At 35.3% G+C, this 20,117-nt stretch overlaps 2 protein-coding genes across 2 annotated transcripts in view; one reads left to right on the top strand and one right to left on the bottom strand.

Moving 5' to 3' along the window:
- Window positions 1-1,376: 1,376 nt before the first annotated feature.
- On the bottom strand, window positions 1,377-2,135 carry LOC125680201 (uncharacterized). Its single transcript, XM_048919644.2, has one exon. It carries the CDS (start codon window positions 2,133-2,135, stop codon window positions 1,377-1,379), a length of 759 nt encoding a protein of 252 aa, XP_048775601.2.
- Window positions 2,136-7,602: 5,467 nt separating this feature from the next.
- The window catches only part of LOC125680541 (motile sperm domain-containing protein 2-like), a 28,440-nt gene continuing 15,925 nt past the window's right edge, over window positions 7,603-20,117 (top strand). The window contains exons 1-9 of the mRNA XM_048920222.2: window positions 7,603-7,665; window positions 7,785-7,839; window positions 8,172-8,336; window positions 8,742-8,828; window positions 11,722-11,876; window positions 12,284-12,344; window positions 13,517-13,555; window positions 15,795-15,919; window positions 19,936-20,016. Of these exons, the coding sequence (XP_048776179.1) occupies window positions 7,648-7,665; window positions 7,785-7,839; window positions 8,172-8,336; window positions 8,742-8,828; window positions 11,722-11,876; window positions 12,284-12,344; window positions 13,517-13,555; window positions 15,795-15,919; window positions 19,936-20,016 (786 nt within the window). The 5' untranslated portion in view covers window positions 7,603-7,647. The remainder of the gene's footprint in view (window positions 7,666-7,784; window positions 7,840-8,171; window positions 8,337-8,741; window positions 8,829-11,721; window positions 11,877-12,283; window positions 12,345-13,516; window positions 13,556-15,794; window positions 15,920-19,935; window positions 20,017-20,117) is intronic.

Below are 20,117 nucleotides of genomic sequence, written 5' to 3'. Positions count from 1 at the left end.
TAAAAGTTTATCTAATACTCTCTCCCGAATTATGAAAAATATGGTTTTGAGAGAGAATATAAGTAAGGACGTGTCCCCATACCACTGGCCCTCACTAATCTAATATCTTCTGAAACATTTTTCTATGTAATCCCTTGTTATTGTAGTCTTTTTATATAGAAGTCCACTTGTATTTATAAAGTTACCTGTAGGTGTCCAATAAGTTGACAATTATACTGTCCTTTCTTTTTGATAAAGGACAGATACTGTTTGAAATTTTTGTATTTGATTTTATTTTATTTTTAGGATTTATGACTTTCATTATTCTTTTGGGTTCGATGTCCTAAGTTTTTTAATTTAGTTTTAATGTAATTTTTATGTGAATCAACTGCGCTTCTTAGTTTCTTTTTAGATAATCTTTCCTTTCTATACATGTCTTCCTTTCTGTATCTTCTGTGAAGGCGCCGTGGCCAAACGTCATTTGGATACAACCATTCCTACGCAGGATACAATTGTGCTTTTAACGCAGAGTACAACCAACCCATATGGCGATTTACCATGGAGAGTGTAGATGTCCGTGAGGAGAGGTTAGAAAGTAGTCCATATTTTTCTTTATACAGATAATACGGAAGAATTATATATAGCCTATCAGGTGACGCAATGAATCCAGGTTTGAATGATATATAGCATTTGGTCAGATCCTCTGCCACTTGCTCAAACACTTCAACACAGATAGAAAATTTCGTGTAAATTGGTCTCAGTCGTTCGTTTTCTTCGTTTTTCTTAGAAAACAGAAAAACTCATCTAAAAATCAATTATTCAGTGAAAAGACAACATACTTATGGAAGAATAACGTAGAATACAACCATTCCTAATACATTGACAATCTGCAACGATGCATGTGTTTAATGTCTTTTGTAACGACAACTGGCGTTTTCGTTATATTTTTTAAAAATTTGAATATTGAACTTCATTGTTTATTACAAGATATACGACGTAAATTATAATTGTTCCACAGGGAAGAAAAATTTCAAGAGGGTGGTAGGACTGCATTCCATGTCATCATTTTTCAATGGCATGTAAACCACAGGGGCGATTGGCCACGGTGGTTCAGCTCTTCTGTATTTTTGGCGCGCAATTTTACATTCGATGGTAAACCACGGCTTATTAGTATTTTAACTTTGTTTAGGGTTTTGAAACGGTTTACGTACGCCACTTTAACAACATGGTCGATAACATTTTGATCTACATTACATGTATCAGTGTTATCCAGTAATGTACATAAATTAGTTATGTGACAAGCATGACCATCTACATTTATATTAATTCACTCTGCTTATTGTCACCCCAAGACTTAATTTCTTCCAGACTCACATTCTTTGCACATTTTTCAAACATTATATCACATGATGAAGTAATAGAAACATGAATTGGTTTATGACAGTCGGAATACAAACTAGAAAAATATTCAACTTCAAACCCCAAAATTCTGATAATAATATAGTAGTCCACAACGCTTCTATCTGCCAATGTCTGTCCGCTCCCAATGTCTGTGTCAGCCCCGCCCCCAATGTCTGTGTCAGCCCCGCTCCCAATGTCTGTGTCAGCCCCGCCCCAATGTCTCTGTCAGCCCCACTCCCAATGTCTGTGTCAGCCCCGCTCCCAATGTCTGTGTCAGCCCCGCTTCCAATGTCTCTTTCATCCCCGCTCCCAATGTCTCTGTTAGCCCCGCTCCCAATGTCTGTCTCCGCCCCGCTTCCAATGTCTGTGTCAGTCCCGCTTCCAATGTCTGTGTCCGCCCCGCTCCCGTCTGTGTCAGCCCCGCTCCCATTGTATGTGTCTGTGTCAGTCCCGCTCCCAATGTCTGTGTCAGCCCCGCTTCCAATGTCTCTTTCATCCCCGCTCCCAATGTCTCTGTTAGCCCCGCTCCCAATGTCTGTGTCCGCCCCGCTTCCAATGTCTGTGTCAGTCCCGCTTCCAATGTCTGTGTCCGCCCCGCTCCCGTCTGTGTCAGCCCCGCTCCCATTGTATGTGTCTGTGTCAGCCCCGCTTTCAATGTCTGTGCATGTTTGTCCCGCTTCCAATGTCTGTGTTAGCCCCGCTCCCAATGTCTGTGTCAGTCCCCCTTCCAATGTCTGTGTCAACCCCGCTCCCATTGTATGTGTCACCTCCACTCCCTATGTCTGTGTCAGCCCCGCTTTCAATGTCTGTGTTAGTCCCGCTTCCAATGTCTGTGTTAGCCCCGCTTCCAATGTCTGTGTCAGCCCCGCTTCCAATGTCTGTGTCCGCCCCGCTCCCTATGTCTGTGTCAGTCCTGCACCCAATGTCTCTGTCAGTCCCGCTCCCAATGTCTCTGTCAGCCCTGAAGAACCCATTTGAGGATACATAAACCAGAGTGTTTACACAAATCAATAAGCCGATTACCAGAATTGTTTCGAATTTCATCCATCGAAGTTCTTAATTTTGGAACATTTAAATTATCTAATACATAGGAGCTATCATTAATAACATCAGGGTACTCAGTATTATCAATGTTATTTAGATACTCAGTAACATTACTAGTCCTTGTATTTAAATCACAGGAAGGACAGTTTTTGACTGATATACTCATTCACATGCCGTGGGTCACGTTTGTGGAGACGTAATTGTGAGGACAGAATTATAGTAGTACACTTATGTCATCATAGTCTATCACAACTCCCGTCAAAAGGTTAAAATACCCGTTTTATCCCCCCCCCCTCTCTCTCTCCTTAATTTTGGAGGGATTTACCTGCATAAACCAGTGCATATTTAAGCAGTTTCTTTCTTCTTCTTTTTTCGCATCCATCGTGAACATCATTTTATATACATGAATTATTTCTTTCCTTTTTTTTTTTTTTTTTTTTTTTTTAGATCTGAATGTTTAGGGAATAAGGCAATGGGGAGTGTATCGAATGGTTCCCAATTTCTCAATAGTTATGAACCACGTTGACGTCAGTACGTCGAGACATAATTAATACCAGAGATGTAAATGAGATCGTTTTATTAATACTTTTAAAGATATACAATTGTATTATTTTTCTTTCAACGAATTTTCCTAAACACATCTGATCAAAATCTATCTATCCATCCATCCCCCCCGTCTCTCTCTCTCTCTCTCTCTCTCTCTCTCTCTCTCTCTCTCTCAGGGACCTGTCAATATTTATTGGGGAGTTGGGACCGATGCAAATTGCGATAGGTCCGACACACGGTTTTTTTTAAGCTTACATACTGATAGGACTTAACCTTTTGTTTATTTTCAACACAGATAGGACAATCAATATTTTTCATTGCAAATGTATCGATGAAAAAAAAATATAAAAATGTATTTCAAACTTTTAATTCAAATCCTAGAACTTATATATCTTACAAACAATAATTCTGAATTGTATGCATGTTTTAGTTCATGTCCAAGTTGAATATACCAGAGACAATTTGAAATGAAATACTGCACCTTTGAATTTTTTTTTCAATATCAAAACAGGCAATTAAAAATCACAAAATATGTATTCAGCTGCAAATTGCAAATATTACTTGTAATTTAGCATGGGGTATGGATTTCAGTCATAGAAAATAAAAATGGTATATCATGTTTGTCATAACTTGAACGATACAGACCAGAATTTAACTACAGTCTAAAGACATCTTTAATGATCTGGTAGGGAATACTGAGATGTGGAAAATCCGTGTGTGTAAATGAGACAACAATGAGACAACAATTCAGTAAAACAGTAATTCAAAAAATACGCAAAATGTAGCAGTTTAAACAACAATTTAACACAAAGTTAAAAACAATGAGATGTGTAACTTCACTAGATAAATTACTGAACAAACATGACAAAGTAAACAAAAGATTAGTGGAGGAGACTGCTGGACAGACTACCACCTCATGCATCATATGCAAGCTCCACGTTCATATTCAACCACCACAGGGGAAGAAATCACCAAAGCGCCTGAATATTGACAAGATGAATGGTGTCAACGTCAAGCAGCAAGTCGCTAGTGAGTCGGATGGGAAACTTGAGTCATTGCCCTTGAACTCTGACAACTTTGAGTAGGTCTGGGTGGATCTCAGGAACACTGTACACTCGATATACAGTGACATACTGGGTCCTAACATGCACTATCACCAGGACTGGTTTGATGAAAACAATGAGGCCATAGACAAGCTGCTCGAGAAGAAAAACATGCTCTTAAAGGTAAACCTTTCAAACAAAACTCCCGCCATCACAGCTGCTTTACACCAAGGAAAGCAGACTGTCCAGACTAAAGCATATGAAGGACAGATGGTTCAGGCAATAGGCCGATGACATCCAGGGCTACGCTACCCCCCCCCCCCCCTAATTCAAAACGCTTACTGTGGAATCATTTTAAATCGTGAGGACCAATTTTCGTGGGTTTTGTATATCAAGCTGTTAGAACCAAACTTATCACAGACAAGCCTGACATTCTTGATAGATGGGCAGAGCACTTCAAGTCGGTTCTAAACATCTCATCGTCAATCAGTGACGTGGCAATCAATCGCCCACCTCAAACCTCTACTAACACAACACTTTACGACCCTCCTTCTGCTACAGAGACCGAAAAGTCTATAAAGCAAATGTCAACTGGCAAAGATGCTTGGGCGGACGCCATTCCAGCTGAGATCTATAAACCCGCAGGTTCACTGACGATTCAGGAACTGACCAAACTTTTCCAGTCAATGTGGACAAAGGAAGCCTTACACAGAACATAAAGGATGTTTCAACAGTTCACCTCTACAAGTGTAAAGGAAACATAGTCCTGTGACAACCACAAAGGAATATCACTCCCATCCATCGCTGGAAAGATCATTGCAGTGTGGATTCCGCTCAGGTCGTGAAACAGTGGACATTATCTTTGCTGCCAAACAACTGCAAGAGAAATACCAAGAACAGAACGTCAGCCTCTACACAACATTTGTAGACCTTACGAAAGCATTTGATACCGTTAACAAAACTGGTACATGGTTAATCATTGAGAAATTTGACTGCCCTCCAAGGTTCATCACGATGGTACGTCAATTCCATGATGACATGCAGGCCCATGTCCTCGATGAAGACAATCAATCTTCACCCTTTGAGGTCACAAACGGTGTCAAGCAAGGTTGCGTTTAAGCAACCTACAGCGCCTGAAAGCCAAGACCAAGGTTCACCTCGAAAGACCGAGAGACCTTTTATTGCAGATGATTGCGCCCTTAATGCCTTAGCAGAGCTTGACATGCAACAAAACCTGAACAGGTTTTCGGATGCTTGTGACAACTTCGGTTTGACGATAAGCACTGAGAAAACTGAGGTCATGTTCCAATCAGCACCAAATAGCCCTTACATTGAGCCAAACACCTACATCAAGTCTGAGCGCCTCAACCCTGTGGAAAAAGTACATACCTTGGAAGCACCTTATCTAGAAACGCCCATTTTGATGACGAAGTCATCTCCCGTATAGCTAAAGCAAGCTCAGCTTTTGGCTGCCTGAAAAACCCCTGTATGTGGTCGCCGAGGTATTACCACAACGACAAAGCTTAGCGTGCACAGAGCAGTTGTACTGACAAGCTTACTTTATGCAAGTGAGACCTGGACGGTATACCAGAGACACGCCAAGAAAATAAACCACTTCCACACAGTATGCGTACGGAAAATGACAGGACAAGATCCCAGATACTGAGGTTCTAAGCCGTGCTAACATACTGTAAATGGGGAAATGATTGCGGTGGTTTTAATTTCGCTATGTTCGCGGTCGGGGGGGGGGGGTCCGCGAAATTAAAACAACCGCAATCATTTTGCAAGTGTGACACAATACGTTTTGAACAGTTACCAGTAATCAAAATAAAATTTGAATTCCGCGGAAATAAAACCACCGCAATTAGACCAATATGAAAAACCACGAACTTTTAATACCGCGAAATTAAAACCACTTACACTATACAGCATCGACACCATGCTGCAGTCAGGCCAACTCCGCTGGGTTGGTCATGTTTGAAGAATGGATGACACTCGCATCCCGAAACAGCTCCTGTCGGGGAGCTGGAAAATGGCTCACGCTCCAGAGGTGGTCATAAAAAGCGACGCAAAGACTCCCTGAAAGTATCCATCAAGCTGTTCCACTTCGAACCTGACACGAGGGAAGATCTAACTCTTGACCGAAGTGCCTGGCGCTCTAGCGTGAAGATGGGAGCAAAGATACTCAAGGTGAATCGTATGTGCCTGGCAAAACAGAAGAGGTTTAAGCAAAAGGAGAGAAAACCATCGGCAGCAGCTCCATCCGGGCCGTCTTATCCAGAATGTGGAAAGGCGTTCCATGCAAGGATTGGACTTGTCAGCCATCTTCGTACCCACAACACTAAACGCAGAAATTAGCAGAGGTAAAATTATGGTCATCCTCGCCTGTAAATCAAGATTTATATGATATCGCAACGTTCTGTAAACACTCTAACCCCCCCCCCCCCATCTTTAAGGTAGTTCATTTCACTAAAATTTTATCTAATGGCCGTTAAAAACCTTATGAAGTATGTTTTAACTATCAAAAGAGTGACACAAGCTCTCAACCATTTTATATGATTTGTTTGTGATTTATCTCAGAATGATATAAAAGTGCTTTGTTTGCGAATATCTAAGAAAACATGCCTGAACGCCTCAGATAGACGTTCTAATTTTTTAAATAAAAAATATTTCTGAAAATTGAAAAACGTTATTTTTTTTATTTTTATTTTTTTTTTTTTTTACAATTTATGTATAAAATATTTTTAAAAAACATAAAAAAAAAAGATATATCAGATAAATATATTTTAAACAGAAAATGAAATGAAATGGTTAAAATCAGGAAACATTATGATTTTTCAAATTTGAAACAAGCCCGACCGGAATTATAAAAAAAAAAGAAGTCGTCATAGAGAGCATTGTAATCAGAAAACTACATTCCCTTGATGTAAAATGGTTTAAAAAATTAAACGAATTTATAAAGGAAACTAATATCTTGATGAAAAGTGCATGCAATTAGCAACAATATATTTATTTTAGTAATTCTATAATTTTTTCTCTCGTTTGAATATAGAGTTATACATCTTAAATTTTGTCATTTCGTTGAACAATTTCTTTTTGAAATATATTTTTTCAACGTATCTCTTTTCCAAAACATGCCTTTTGAAGATTTTATCCAAAAATTAAAAAATTATTAGCAAATAACGTTTTCAATTTTCATAAATATTTGTTTCTAAAAAAAATTAGAACGTTTGTATCTGAGTATTTTAGGTATGTTTTATTATAGATATTCATATCATGCACCAAATCACAGCAAAATTTGGATTCTAGAATCTCTTATTTGCAAACAAACCACCTTTTTTCATTCCGGGAAAAATCCATCTTCGCTAGCCAAGGGTTGAGCGGAGTGGACTGAAAACCCTTGGCTAGCGAAGATGGGAAAAATCACAAAAAATTCATATAAAACAACTGAGAGCTTGTATTATTTTTTTGATGGTGAAATCCTATTTCATAAGAGGTGTTTTAACGAGCCAATAAATAAAATTTTGGTGTAATGAGCTAGCTTTAATAAAAGTTTAAAACACTTCATATCGGGATCGAGATTTGTCGAATGTTTACGTAGGCGTACAAAGCGGAAGCAACAGACGACTATAGGATGGCGGAAGGAGACGGTGTATGTTGATTGCTGGTTTCGTTACATTTGATTTAATACCAGAAATATTTATAGATAGACCAAACGTTCGTTAGCGTTATTTTGCAGTTTTATACTAACAAATATATATTCTCTTTCAGAGTCCTCGGACACAGGCGGATAAATTGAGAAGTGTTTACAATAAGAAGTACAAAGGTACAATGTCATGTGCATGGTTTCGCAATGTAGATACAGACATTCTCAGGGATAACAATGTAGTAGTTTTAGATTGAAAGGAATGTAAACTTTTCATAGTTTATTTTATTGAATGTTAAAAAGTGCAAGCAGTGAAGATACAGTAACATGTCAGATAATTGCTGATACGTTACAATAATAAGATAATAGATCTTTTGCAGAGTTGTTGTGGTATCTGAACTTTCAAGATTTTTATCAGTCTGAATAATGAATTGTACTGTAAATTTTACCAGTCCGAGGCAATTTCAACATGTAGGTTTTCTCAAATAATGACACAATTATTTCTTTATTAGCTGATGAATTGGCGAGGACAGGTGTTTATGACCAGAGGGATGTAGATAATATAAATTCCAATGATCTGTATGTCAGTCAGTTCATACGGAAAACAGAAACCATTCAGGATGCAGCAGACAGATTACACGAAGCTCTGAAATGGAGAAAGGAAATGGGAGTGAGAGGTGAGCTGTGCTACATGTACAATTGTTTGTTGGCATAAAAGAAAAAAAAATTGTGCAATAACAACTGTAATAATTGATGCAGAAAATTTTAAACAATAATATCTGTTTATGTATTTATTTATTTTTCTAGATTATTACTTTTGCTCACCATTAAATATAATGCATTGCTTTTAAACTTTGATGCAATAAATCCTCATATTTTTCTTTTATTTAAATTTCAATATAAAATTTGCATTGCATAAGAAAATCTCTATTTTGCCACACATGACATGATAAGTATTAAAAACATTTTGTATGATCATTATAATTTGGGACAAAATGTAGTGGTATGGAGGAAAGCGCTGTAAATTTCGTATCATACCAGCTAAATTGCATTATTTATGTAATTCTGAAATTTCTTCACAGATCTGACAGAAACAACATTTCCTTTAGAATTTTGGAACATTGGTGCAATGTATTTTCACAGTGCAGATAAAGATGGGCGCAAAATTAGTAAGATGATAAGATTTAATATGTATCATGATTTTTTAAAAGGAACATGGACACAATTTGAGCTGAAATTTTTCAAATTTTATTTTCTGATTTTTAACGTTTACAATGTTAAACTAAGGTATTTATATTGATCAGCAAAAATTTGACTATCAGTTGTTGGGTTACAAGTGAGATACAGCACTCGCAATTATTTGTTATGTAAACAGGGCTTGTGCCATGTACACTACCCACCATAAATAAGTATACACATAAGCTTTTTACACATTTTAGGAAGAAATATAATGAAAAAGAGCTGAATTCTCTGTGTATAACTTTCAATTTATTAGGAAAATAATCATTTAAGGGTGCAACTTCAATATATATGTGAAACAATAATGGACATTCAATATTTTTGGCTTAGTCTGTTAAATTGTGATATATTGATTTATTTAAGGTGAAAAATCAAAAGGTCTTATAAAAGTACACATTAGATACTGTCACAATTTTGACTCGAGATAGGAAAAACTCCTCTTCTTCAAACTGAACATTGACATATGAAAAAGAAACACAAACGAGAAATAACTTTATTCACACAAAAAAGACACAGACAAAGCCACTCACACTCTACACGCTCACTAGCACTCAAAACTCACACACTCAAATTACATAACATATGACAATAAAACAATGTACTTTGCTTTAAGATAGACATTCTATTTCACACAAAAAACCGACCAGTATACTGGTAAATAGAACGTTCAATGATTCATTGGTTCACAATGCGATGCGTACACATGGTAAGGATACTTGCACATGTTGTTTATGTCACCACTTGGTATCCGTAGTTGTAACATGCATTTCAGAGATTTCTCAATATGCCTCATCCAGGTATAATACGCTGGTACACGTAGTAGAGGTAGAGTTTGGCAATGCTAGTAGTACAGGAACACTCACATGCAGTACGAGCAGACAGAACTAGTACATGGATTACATGAATCGCCTCGGACAGAACCAGTGCATGGGTTACGTGAATCGCCTCGGACAGAACCAGTGCATGGGTTACGTGAATCGCCTCGGACAGAACCAGTGCATGGGTTACGTGAATCGCCTCAGACAGAACCAGTACATGGGTTACGTGAATCGCCTCAGACAGAACTAGTACATGGATTACGTGAATCGCCTCGGACAGAACCAGTGCATGGGTTACGTGAATCGCCTCAATGAGTATACATCAGAGGTCACTGTCATTCCACACAGGATTTCACACAGCAAAAACAGCACCATCAACACCCAGAATAGCACCACCACACAGGACAGTTCTATAACCACACAGGTCATTTATATGACCAAACAGATCCACACAGACATGGCTTAAGCGCTCCTGTTTGAAGGACACACTTTCTCGACGACTCGTGCTGAACTGACGCACCCTATAGAACTGGTTTTACAAAACACGTGACCTCACTCTCACCGAAATATAGTTACACTCTCATACAGGTTATGGCGCACAATTAGGGACAAAATAAGTGATTATGTACAAATTGTGACAGATACACAATAATATATGTATAAATAATTAGTTTGAATTGGTTTTAAGATAAAAGTTTGCATAATATTTATTTTTAAAAAATTCAGAAAATGAAGTATTTTGATAAAAAAATAAAGATATAAGAATTAAAAGCCCAATGTCATCTATTTATATGTAAGAGTTATGTATTTTGCATAGAAAAATCTGTATCTATGATGTAACCCATATTTTGTATGCACAAGTAACTTATTTTGGTGAGTGTATACTTATTTATGGTGGGCAGTGTAGATTGCTTAAATAGAAAATATCATGTTTAAAACAAAAGGAGATGTGACAAACACTTGATACCGTTTAATTGTGTTCAAAATGAACTTGTAAATTAAAAAATCTGCTTTAAATGAAAGTTTTACTGGTATACTTAACCTATGTAAACAAAAACATGATGCAAGCCTTGTTTACATAGCAAAGAATTGTGAGCTCTGTATCTCTCTTGTAACTCTACATTTGACATTCAAATTTTTGCTGACCATTAGAAGTATCTAAGTTAAGTATTGTGAACATTAAAATAGGAAAAGTAAAATTTGAATTTTTCAGCTCAAATTGTGCCCATGCCTCTTTAAATAGAAATTTCATGTTAACTTAAGGAGGCCTGATACATTAACCAAAAAAATTTTTTTTTTTTGACAATAAACTCAAAATTAAGGACCCCATTGGAAATAAGCTCATGTGCTTTCATGGGTTATCCTTAGGTGCAAATAAATTCAAAGATACTGTGATAATTGATCTGCTAGTCTTAGAAATTGCATTATATTTTAAGATCATACTGGATATGGATACAAACATGTATTCATATTTCATTGTTGTTGTCAGTTAATATGCTATTTATATCACCCTTTGTCATACATTGATTTTAAACCTGAATAAATTTATCTTTTTATCTATGTCATACATATCATGTGTGGCTCAAGTGATAATTAACTGATACAACCAAATTAAAGATAAGGCTTTAGAGAAGAAAAACAAAACTCTGAAAATTCAGATTTTGCAAGGTAGAATATAAATGAAATGTGAAAGTCTTCAATAGGATTTTAACAAACTAATGTTCTCTCTCAGTACAATCTCTGGTTGGTAATGCCTCTTGATTACCAAAGAGTGTACCCACTAGGCATTCAAAAACTATAAAATGTGAATCAGTGACAAATCACTGAAACTGTTAAACTCTCTTCTGTATAAAATTTATAATGTTCAGTGTATCAGGTGTCCTGAATATTGATAAAGAATGAACCATTAATTACTAGAGCCAGTAAGTGAAATATACGAATGGATTATTATGTACTGTGTCTATAATTGAAGTACAAACAGCTATATTATTCACTTTATTTACAGTTTGGCTGAAAATAGCAAAGCACAGAAAAGATGCAAATTTACTTCCTATGATAAAGAAGTACTTTGCCTATTGTTTTGAGACTGCATACAATGAGAGGCCTGAGGATGAAATCGTGTTGCTGTTCGATATGACCAACACAGGGATTTCAAATTTGGTATGCATGCATATTTTAGATCCACTTTATATCTGCTTAGAAAAAGTTAAGCAATAGCAAGTGAATAATTTGAAATTGTTTGGTATAATGCAGAATTTATATGATTTTTACATGGTCAAGAATCCCAAACAAATTAAAATACTTGCCCTATTTAAGAATTACTACCTATAGTGACATTCCATTAACAACTATTTAATTTCATATGATAATACGATGAACTGCTTTTGTTTTTAGCTTAGTTTTAGAGGTTTATAAAAGCAGGAACTAAATTATTTTTTTTTCATAATAGGAAATATATGAATACTTGTAAATAGGAAGAAACATTCACAACTTTTTCATTCCCCAAAGAATATAGCTTTTGAATGATAATGAATGAAATATTTATATTTATTTCCTTCCTGTTGTAGGATATGGAGATGATCAAATTTGTTATTACATCCTTTAAAATATATTATCCTGCATTGCTTGGTAAGTATTATGTGGTATAAAATGCATGATTTATATTTTTTTATGTGATTAATATGCATGTAAGCACTGTTAATTACTGCAAACTGTAGCTACAATGAAGTACCTTTACAACAGTCCGTCACATTTTCAGTTTAGAAATATACTTGGGGGGAAAATATGACTCTTTCAAAACATTTTTGTACTGTTAAGGTAATTCCACCCCACTAGAATTATAGGTTCAATCTTATATTTGATTGTTGATTCTTCAAATAATATATCTTAGTAACAGTTAAAAATGATAAAATAAGTATGTTGTGGTATTGATAAAAAATTTATCAAGAAGCACAATATACCTGTTATCAACGTCAGAAAATTGCAATTTTTCTTAAACAGCATTATCAAAATTTCACAAAAACTGGTTGTAACGATATAATAGTATTCACAAAGATTTCATAAAACTGCTTCTTTAAAAATTATACAAAATGTTTGTGAAAATAAAGGAAATTTATCGCATATTGGACTTGATAAATAATTCAATGAAATCAGAGTTATTGCCCTTAGATTCAATATTTTGAAACATGTAATTGATTATTCATATACAGTGTATAACTTAGACTTTTGAAATATTTTATGGTTAACAAGATTTTTTATAATAATTGTTGAAAAAGGCTCCAACAAAATTTATGTTCCTATCATACATAAATCTTACTAAATCATTGACTTTGCAAAATATTATGATGTCATAGGAGGGTGGAAATTCCTTAACAACAATTTCTCATACTGTAAAAACTGCAAGTTTTCACATTTTATATTAATGATGGACCTTCATTGTAGATGCAAGGGCTCTGTAATTTTCACACTGTCTGTCTGTCCTCATTTTTTTTAGTGCCATTTCTCCTATAGTATTGTATGCCTTGATAAATTTAAGAATATAGTCAGGTAAAAAAACAACCCATGTTAGGTTTATGAAAAAAAACAACCACAAACTAACAAGACTTTCACCCGTAATAGATCAGGTTAAAAAGTGCAATCTAAAATTGAGCCACCACGAATTCTAATAATTCCACAGTACCAGATATGTAAGCAAATTAATCTCACGTTTTGCATAGGTAGCTATGCATATTGAATCATGTATGATTTATCATTTCAGGATACTGTATGCATAATGAATCATGTATGATTTATCATTTCAGGATACCTGCTGATATATGAAATGCCTTGGTTATTTAATGGTATGTATGCTCTTCAGTTCTTTATTTCCAATAAACTTAATTAAGTAAATATTGTATCTCCTGATTTGATAGTTTTCAGAGTGCCTCTCTTCAGATAAGTCAATTTTTATGAAAAGACTAGTATTTATGATGCCAACCTTTCAAGCAGACATGTAGCATCCAGATGTCCTTTTTCAGGGGAGAGGGTTGGGTTGGGTTTAGGCATTCAAACGAGAAGTTTACTTCAGAACTGTATTCTTAAAATTTTCTTGGCAAGGGCTGGAGGTTAGGAAACAAACAACTCCCCCCACCCCCACATTTGTCATCCAATATCTCTTTGCATATAGAAATAACGAACTTTGCATAGAAATAGAACAGAAAAGAAACATTGTAAAAAGAAATGTGGGAGGGCAAGGACCTCACTCCCCTAGATTCAATGTCCTTGTCTGGGTCCCCTCAAAATTTTAAAGGAAAAGTAAATCTTCTTTTATTTCAAAAATAGAGATCATGACGAATACAGTTTTACATACCCTATAAGTTGAATTTTTAGTAAGACACAAATTTTGCAATTTCTCCATAAAAATTCTGGCGACTTTATAATTCCAGGAATGGTATACTATTACCTCTGATATGGAATAAATTGTTGGCGATATTCAATTTTAGCAATCTCATCACTCTCACTATTGAATAATACCAAAAATAAATCCTCGCTAAAAATTCTGCTTATAAATACAGTAATTTGTCTCTGGTATTTACAGTCATATGCATTACTTAGCATCCAAAGTGATGTTTCTCAATTTGAATCAAATTTACACAAGATGCTCATTTTTGTGAACTTAAAACCATAGAGCACATCATACATGTACATGTGCATTTTAAATATAAATATAAAGTCTGTCCAAGTCTGCATTATGTGTTGTTGTCATAATTCTGGTGGTTCATTATTTTGATCAAATAGAGAATACTAACTGAATAAGATTGAATTTTTTGCACAAAAGACACTTAATTTTAAAATGTTGATTTTGGTGGGCAAATATAGCCATAGAACAACAAGAGCACATTTTGTTAAATTGATATACTATAGTATACACCATAATCTCAAGGACCAGGATTGGGGCCACAATAAAGTTTTAAACATTAAAATTCTTGAAAATCTTCTAGAGAACAACATAGGTACCTGTCAAATTGATATGCAAGCACCTCTCATGTAGTGTAGATTCAATTGTTTCAGGGTAGTGTTCACTTTGTAACCAGGAGGTCATGAGTTTAAGCCCCTCTCATGCCATGGTCGCATGAAACCTAAAGCGCAAACAGAGGTATAGTGATTGTTCCCTCACTAAACAGTTGGCACTTAGAAGTTTGAATCATGGGTCTTTCGGATATGACCTTAAAAATGGAGGTCCTGTGTCATGGTAGGAATTGGCACATTAAAGAAACCTCACTGCTACAACCCTGAGCGCTAAGCATAGGTCTAATTTTGTGGTATTTCACATACAATTCTGTAGCTAGAGCAGGTCCACAGTAGGGGTTCAAAATTTTATAGTCTTCAATTACATATAATTGTATATGTTTATGATAAATGATATTTCTTAGTCTAAATTATGATGTCCTGGTCTTGAGTTGGTGTACAATAAAGAATTAAAGATTGTGAAAGGAAGCTCTTCAGGATCTTTGAAAAAAATGATATAATGATTACTTTGAATATATTATGCAAGCACTATGAAACATGTTATGTATCATAGTGGTTTAATTTCATGACTTTGCCTTTTTTAAAACTGAAATAGGTGTATTAGTAAGGTCTATGAATGAGCATGATGGTGCAGTTGAGCAAGTAAAATTAATTAGTAGATTATCATTCAAACTTCACAAAAAAATGGGGCGGGTGGGAGGTTTTTATTTTTCGCCATGGTATTCTTGACCTCGAAAATGCCTTCTCTCATTGAGAAAAGGCTTTATAAATCATAATTACATGTGTATTTGGGTTTCTAAAAGGCAAAGTGAAACAAAGTACGTTTATGATACCAGACTGGACATAAAAATATCCGGAAATCGTAATTTTGGAAAATAAAAAAAATCGGGGCGGGGCGATTTTCAAGGGGCGGGCGGGAATGATAATCTACTAATTAATTTTACTTGGCTTAATGGCCCATAGGCATTTTATTGGTGTTTGCTGGTACTGTATCAAAAGTAAATTTTAGACACTGTCTGGTAAATAAGTGACATTACAGTTGGAGTTACGAGTACTGATGTTCATTTTCAGCGGCTTGGAGGGTTGTGAAGACTTGGTTAAGTCAGGAGGCTCAGAAAAAACTAAAATTTGTCAACAAGAATGACATACAGGAGTATATAGACAAAGAGAACCTACCAGAACACATGGGTGGCACTGTAAGTGTACATTATAATGAGACAGAGAAAACACGTGGATGGCACTGTAAGTGTACATTATACCGAGACAGAGAGAACACATGGGTGGCACTGTACGTGTACATTATAATGAGACAGAGAGAACACATGGGTTGCACTGTAAGTGTACATTATACCGCAACAGAGAGAACACATGGGTTGCACTGTAAGTGTACATTATACCGCGACAGAGAGAACACATGGGTTGCACTGTAAGTGTACATTATACCACGACAGAGAGAACACATGGGTGGCACTGTAAGTGTACATTATACCGAGACAGAGAGAACACATGGGTTGCACTGTAAGTGTACATTATACCGCGACAGAGGGAACACATGGGTTGCACTGTAAGTGTACATTATACAGCGACAGAGAGAACACATGGGTGGCACTGCAAGTGTACATTATACCGCAACAGAGGGAACACATGGGTTGCACTGTAAGTGTATATTATACCGCGACAGAGGGAACACATGGGTTGCACTGTAAGTGTTCATTATACCGCAACAGAGGGAACACATGATGTTACTGCAAGGTTACATTATCACTCAGTCAAAAATAACTTTCATGAACATTTTATTGGTACTGTAAGTTTACATTATACAATGTACATAGACAAAGAGAACCAGAGCACACAAGTAGCACAGTAAGTGTACATTATAAACAGAGAAAACCAGAACACATGTATGATACAGTAAGTGTACATTACAGACAGAGACACATGGATGATCCAGTAAAATTTACATTATTCATACATGTAGACAGAGAGGACCAGATTGTGGCACTGTACTACATAGACAAAGGAAACTTGAGTGTATGGATGACAGTCTTTTAGGAGAAAACAAGGTTGAATTGATGCCATGGAAATAAAATTCATTACACTTCTAGAACAATTTATTAATTGATATCAGTTTATTCATACCATTAAACTTGTTTTAGAGACCTAATGGGAACTACAAGCTTATATTGTTGATCAGAATTCAGTGTAATTGTGTTTCTTTATGCATGCATATGTATTTGATTACAATTTATTGTGTTTTTAAATATGTAATGCTTTTGCCCATCATCATGTGTTCACATTTGGACATTTTCAACTTCTCGCATTCTAATGGGCCAATATTAACTAAATTTGGTATATGAAATATATGGGTAAAGGACAGGGGTTGGCCCATGTGATTTGGCTTGAGAATCTTGTGATTTGGTTTTAGCATATTTTAAAATACAAAGAGCTCTGAGTAGAAGCCTTTTCATACATAACTCAACCAGCTACCATTGACATCCAGGCTAGTAATATAAGGACAAGTACAATATTCATTCTAAAGGACTTCGTTACTAAAAATTTAGTGTCAAACGCTAAAAAGCAACAATATTTTAAATTCTATAGTCCTATACACTCATCCACACAGAGCCATCCTCCCTCAGAGTCATGGGGTGGGAGCAATACCTCAAAATATGACTTTTATTTCTGGACATTTAGCAGACAAACTGTCTTCATAGTCATGGTGACATTGCCCTATTACTGACAAAAGCTTTTAACTTTGCATAACTTTGGAATTATACATGGGTCATTCAAAAAGTTTTGTCCTTGTTCGTCTTCCAGTATCAATCACAGAAAACTTATATGTCATGGTTGAGTGCATTTATCTTTTCCGAATGGTCAGTCATCTGTAAAAATTGGTTGAATTCTGAGAAATTTGAGTTTTGTGAAGCTTTCTACACATGACAATCACTTGTTTTGACATGGGGAAAAAAGTGAGTACAACAAATGAAATGAGAACCTATATTAAAGCATGTGCAAAACTAAAACTAATACATTTGAGGAGATGTGCAACATATGTATGGAGACCAACACTTATCATACAGAACAATTTTTAAGAGTGGTCATTATCCCCTCACAAAAGGGCAAAATTGAATCATATGATAACTCTACATCTGGAAGACCAAAATCAGCTAGTACTACCAAAAACATTAGAAAAATGCAAGAACTACTTTCGGAAAGGGAGATTAACCGTTTTGGATTTAGCACATGCAGTAGGTATTTCAGTGGGAGCAGTATATACAATTCTGAAGAAAGATCTCAGCTAGATGTATTCCACATCTACTTAATGAAAGCTGGAAAACTTGAGTTACATGTGCTAGAAAATTCAGAAAAAAAACTATATTATTTTTTGTTATAGTAACTGGTGATGAAACTTGGGTGTATTGTTTGCAACTTCAAAGAAATTTCATAAGAATGTATGGCTGACAAAACATGGAAAGTGTCTTGTCATTGTGAAGCAAAGTGCAAAGAAAATTTTATATACCATTTTCTTTTATAGAAGTGGAATAGTCCTGTAATTTCCAATTCCAAAGAACGAAAATATAACTGGGAAGGTGTGAGAATGTAAAATTCTCAAGAAGTTTAAGAAACCGTATGTAATACAACGTCCAAAATACGGACTGAAGGATCTTTATTTGCTACATGATGATGCTCCAGCTCATAAGTCCAAACTAGTAACTGAATTTCTCCTAAAAGAAAAGTTGTTGTTTTACCCCCATTCTCCTGTTCTTCAGACCTTTTCCCTTTTAACATTTTTCTATTTCCAAAACTGAAAAGACATTTAGCTGGTTGTTGCTACAGCTCTAGAGCATCAGTAAGGTCTGTCATCTTCCAGGATAATGAAGAGTGTGTCCTATGAGTAGTACAGGAAAGGAATTTAGGATTGGATTTTGTGTTTTAAAAAGTGGGTCAAAACTCTCTGAATTGACCCTTGTAAGTGAGAGGGTTTCAATATTTAGCTGATGTGAACTTTATCCAGCTTTAAAGTAGGGGTCTAGTAGCGTGACGTCATGTCCGGATCGAACTCCGGTATTGGTTCACGTACTATTATTATCAAATGTATTTTTATATTTACCTGGATGTTTTTTAAAATTTAGTAAAATGAATACAATAACACTCAATCACTTATATTTGAGTAGACTATGGCTCCAATATTCTTTCCATTTTTTGTCATCTAATTCACACATAAAACCAGAGGTACATATTTGTTTAATTGATATACAGGGGTATTGCATGTTAAAATTATCTGTAAATAAAAAAAAAATCATGATATGCAATAATGCACTTGTGGAATTAAATAAAACAATTCTGCACTTGCTATATATTTGTTATGTTGGTATATATTTGTTATCTTCTATTATGTGAAAATCATCTTCAAAATGGCTATTTTGGTCAAAAAATGTAAATATAAATTGAGATGCTGTGAAAATATTATGCTGAGAAAGGGTAGATTTTTTAAATGTATTTTAACAAGCATTCACATGTGAACATGATATGTGAGTTTGAATGAAAAATCACAAGTCAAATTTTCAAAATATTCATATTAGTGGTGTTGCAGTGCCGTATTTTTGACTGCCGAGGGCCTGTATTGGGTTCAATTTTGTACCACCATTATTAAAAAACATGAAACTGTGTTAAAATTTCACTTTTAATTATTTAGTTAGACATATTTATGTCATATTTGAGGAAAAAAATTGCAGCATCATACCTCAAACAAAATTTTATGGACATATTCTAGGACTTCTTCAATGAATTATGATATTTCCGTTTGACATGTGGGGGTACACGTAATAAAAATACCATAATTTACTCATTATACTGACAACCCCCCATTTTTTTGTTTTTATCATACCCTCAAAAGAACAATCTAAGTATTTAAACTCAAATTTTTGAGAAATCACAAGTAGGTCCTGGACTAGGGACCTACCTTAAGTACATATATCCTTAATCAAGTATTGAAATAAAAAGGAGAAGTAGAACAATGCTTTATATTATCATGAAGGCCTTCAGGATTATCAGATATAAGAGTCTGCTCACACTTTGACACTGTGTGGTGTACTTTTTTCACCAAACAGACACATGTTTAAATCAGTTCAAGTGAGAACTATCAATTCATTAGGTTTCTTTTGCATGGATTGTAATTTTGTTGATGTTCAGAATTTTTTTTTCTCTCTAGGATACATATCAATTCAAATATATTCCTCCAGAGGAGAGAGAAAATCAAGGTAGTTCAAGTAGCGATGCAGCAAAGAAAAGGGTATGATATATTCTGTTTCTTATTGAAAGTGAATCTGAAATGATTTGTGAAAATTATGAACCGTGGTCTCTGATTATACATGTATTATGTAAACAAGGAAC

Source organism: Ostrea edulis, chromosome 2 (assembly GCF_947568905.1).
Source record: "Ostrea edulis chromosome 2, xbOstEdul1.1, whole genome shotgun sequence".
Lineage (NCBI taxonomy): Eukaryota > Metazoa > Mollusca > Bivalvia > Ostreida > Ostreidae > Ostrea > Ostrea edulis.
The sequence above is the reverse complement of the archived record's forward strand: the minus strand, read 5'-3'. Positions and strand labels throughout refer to the sequence as shown.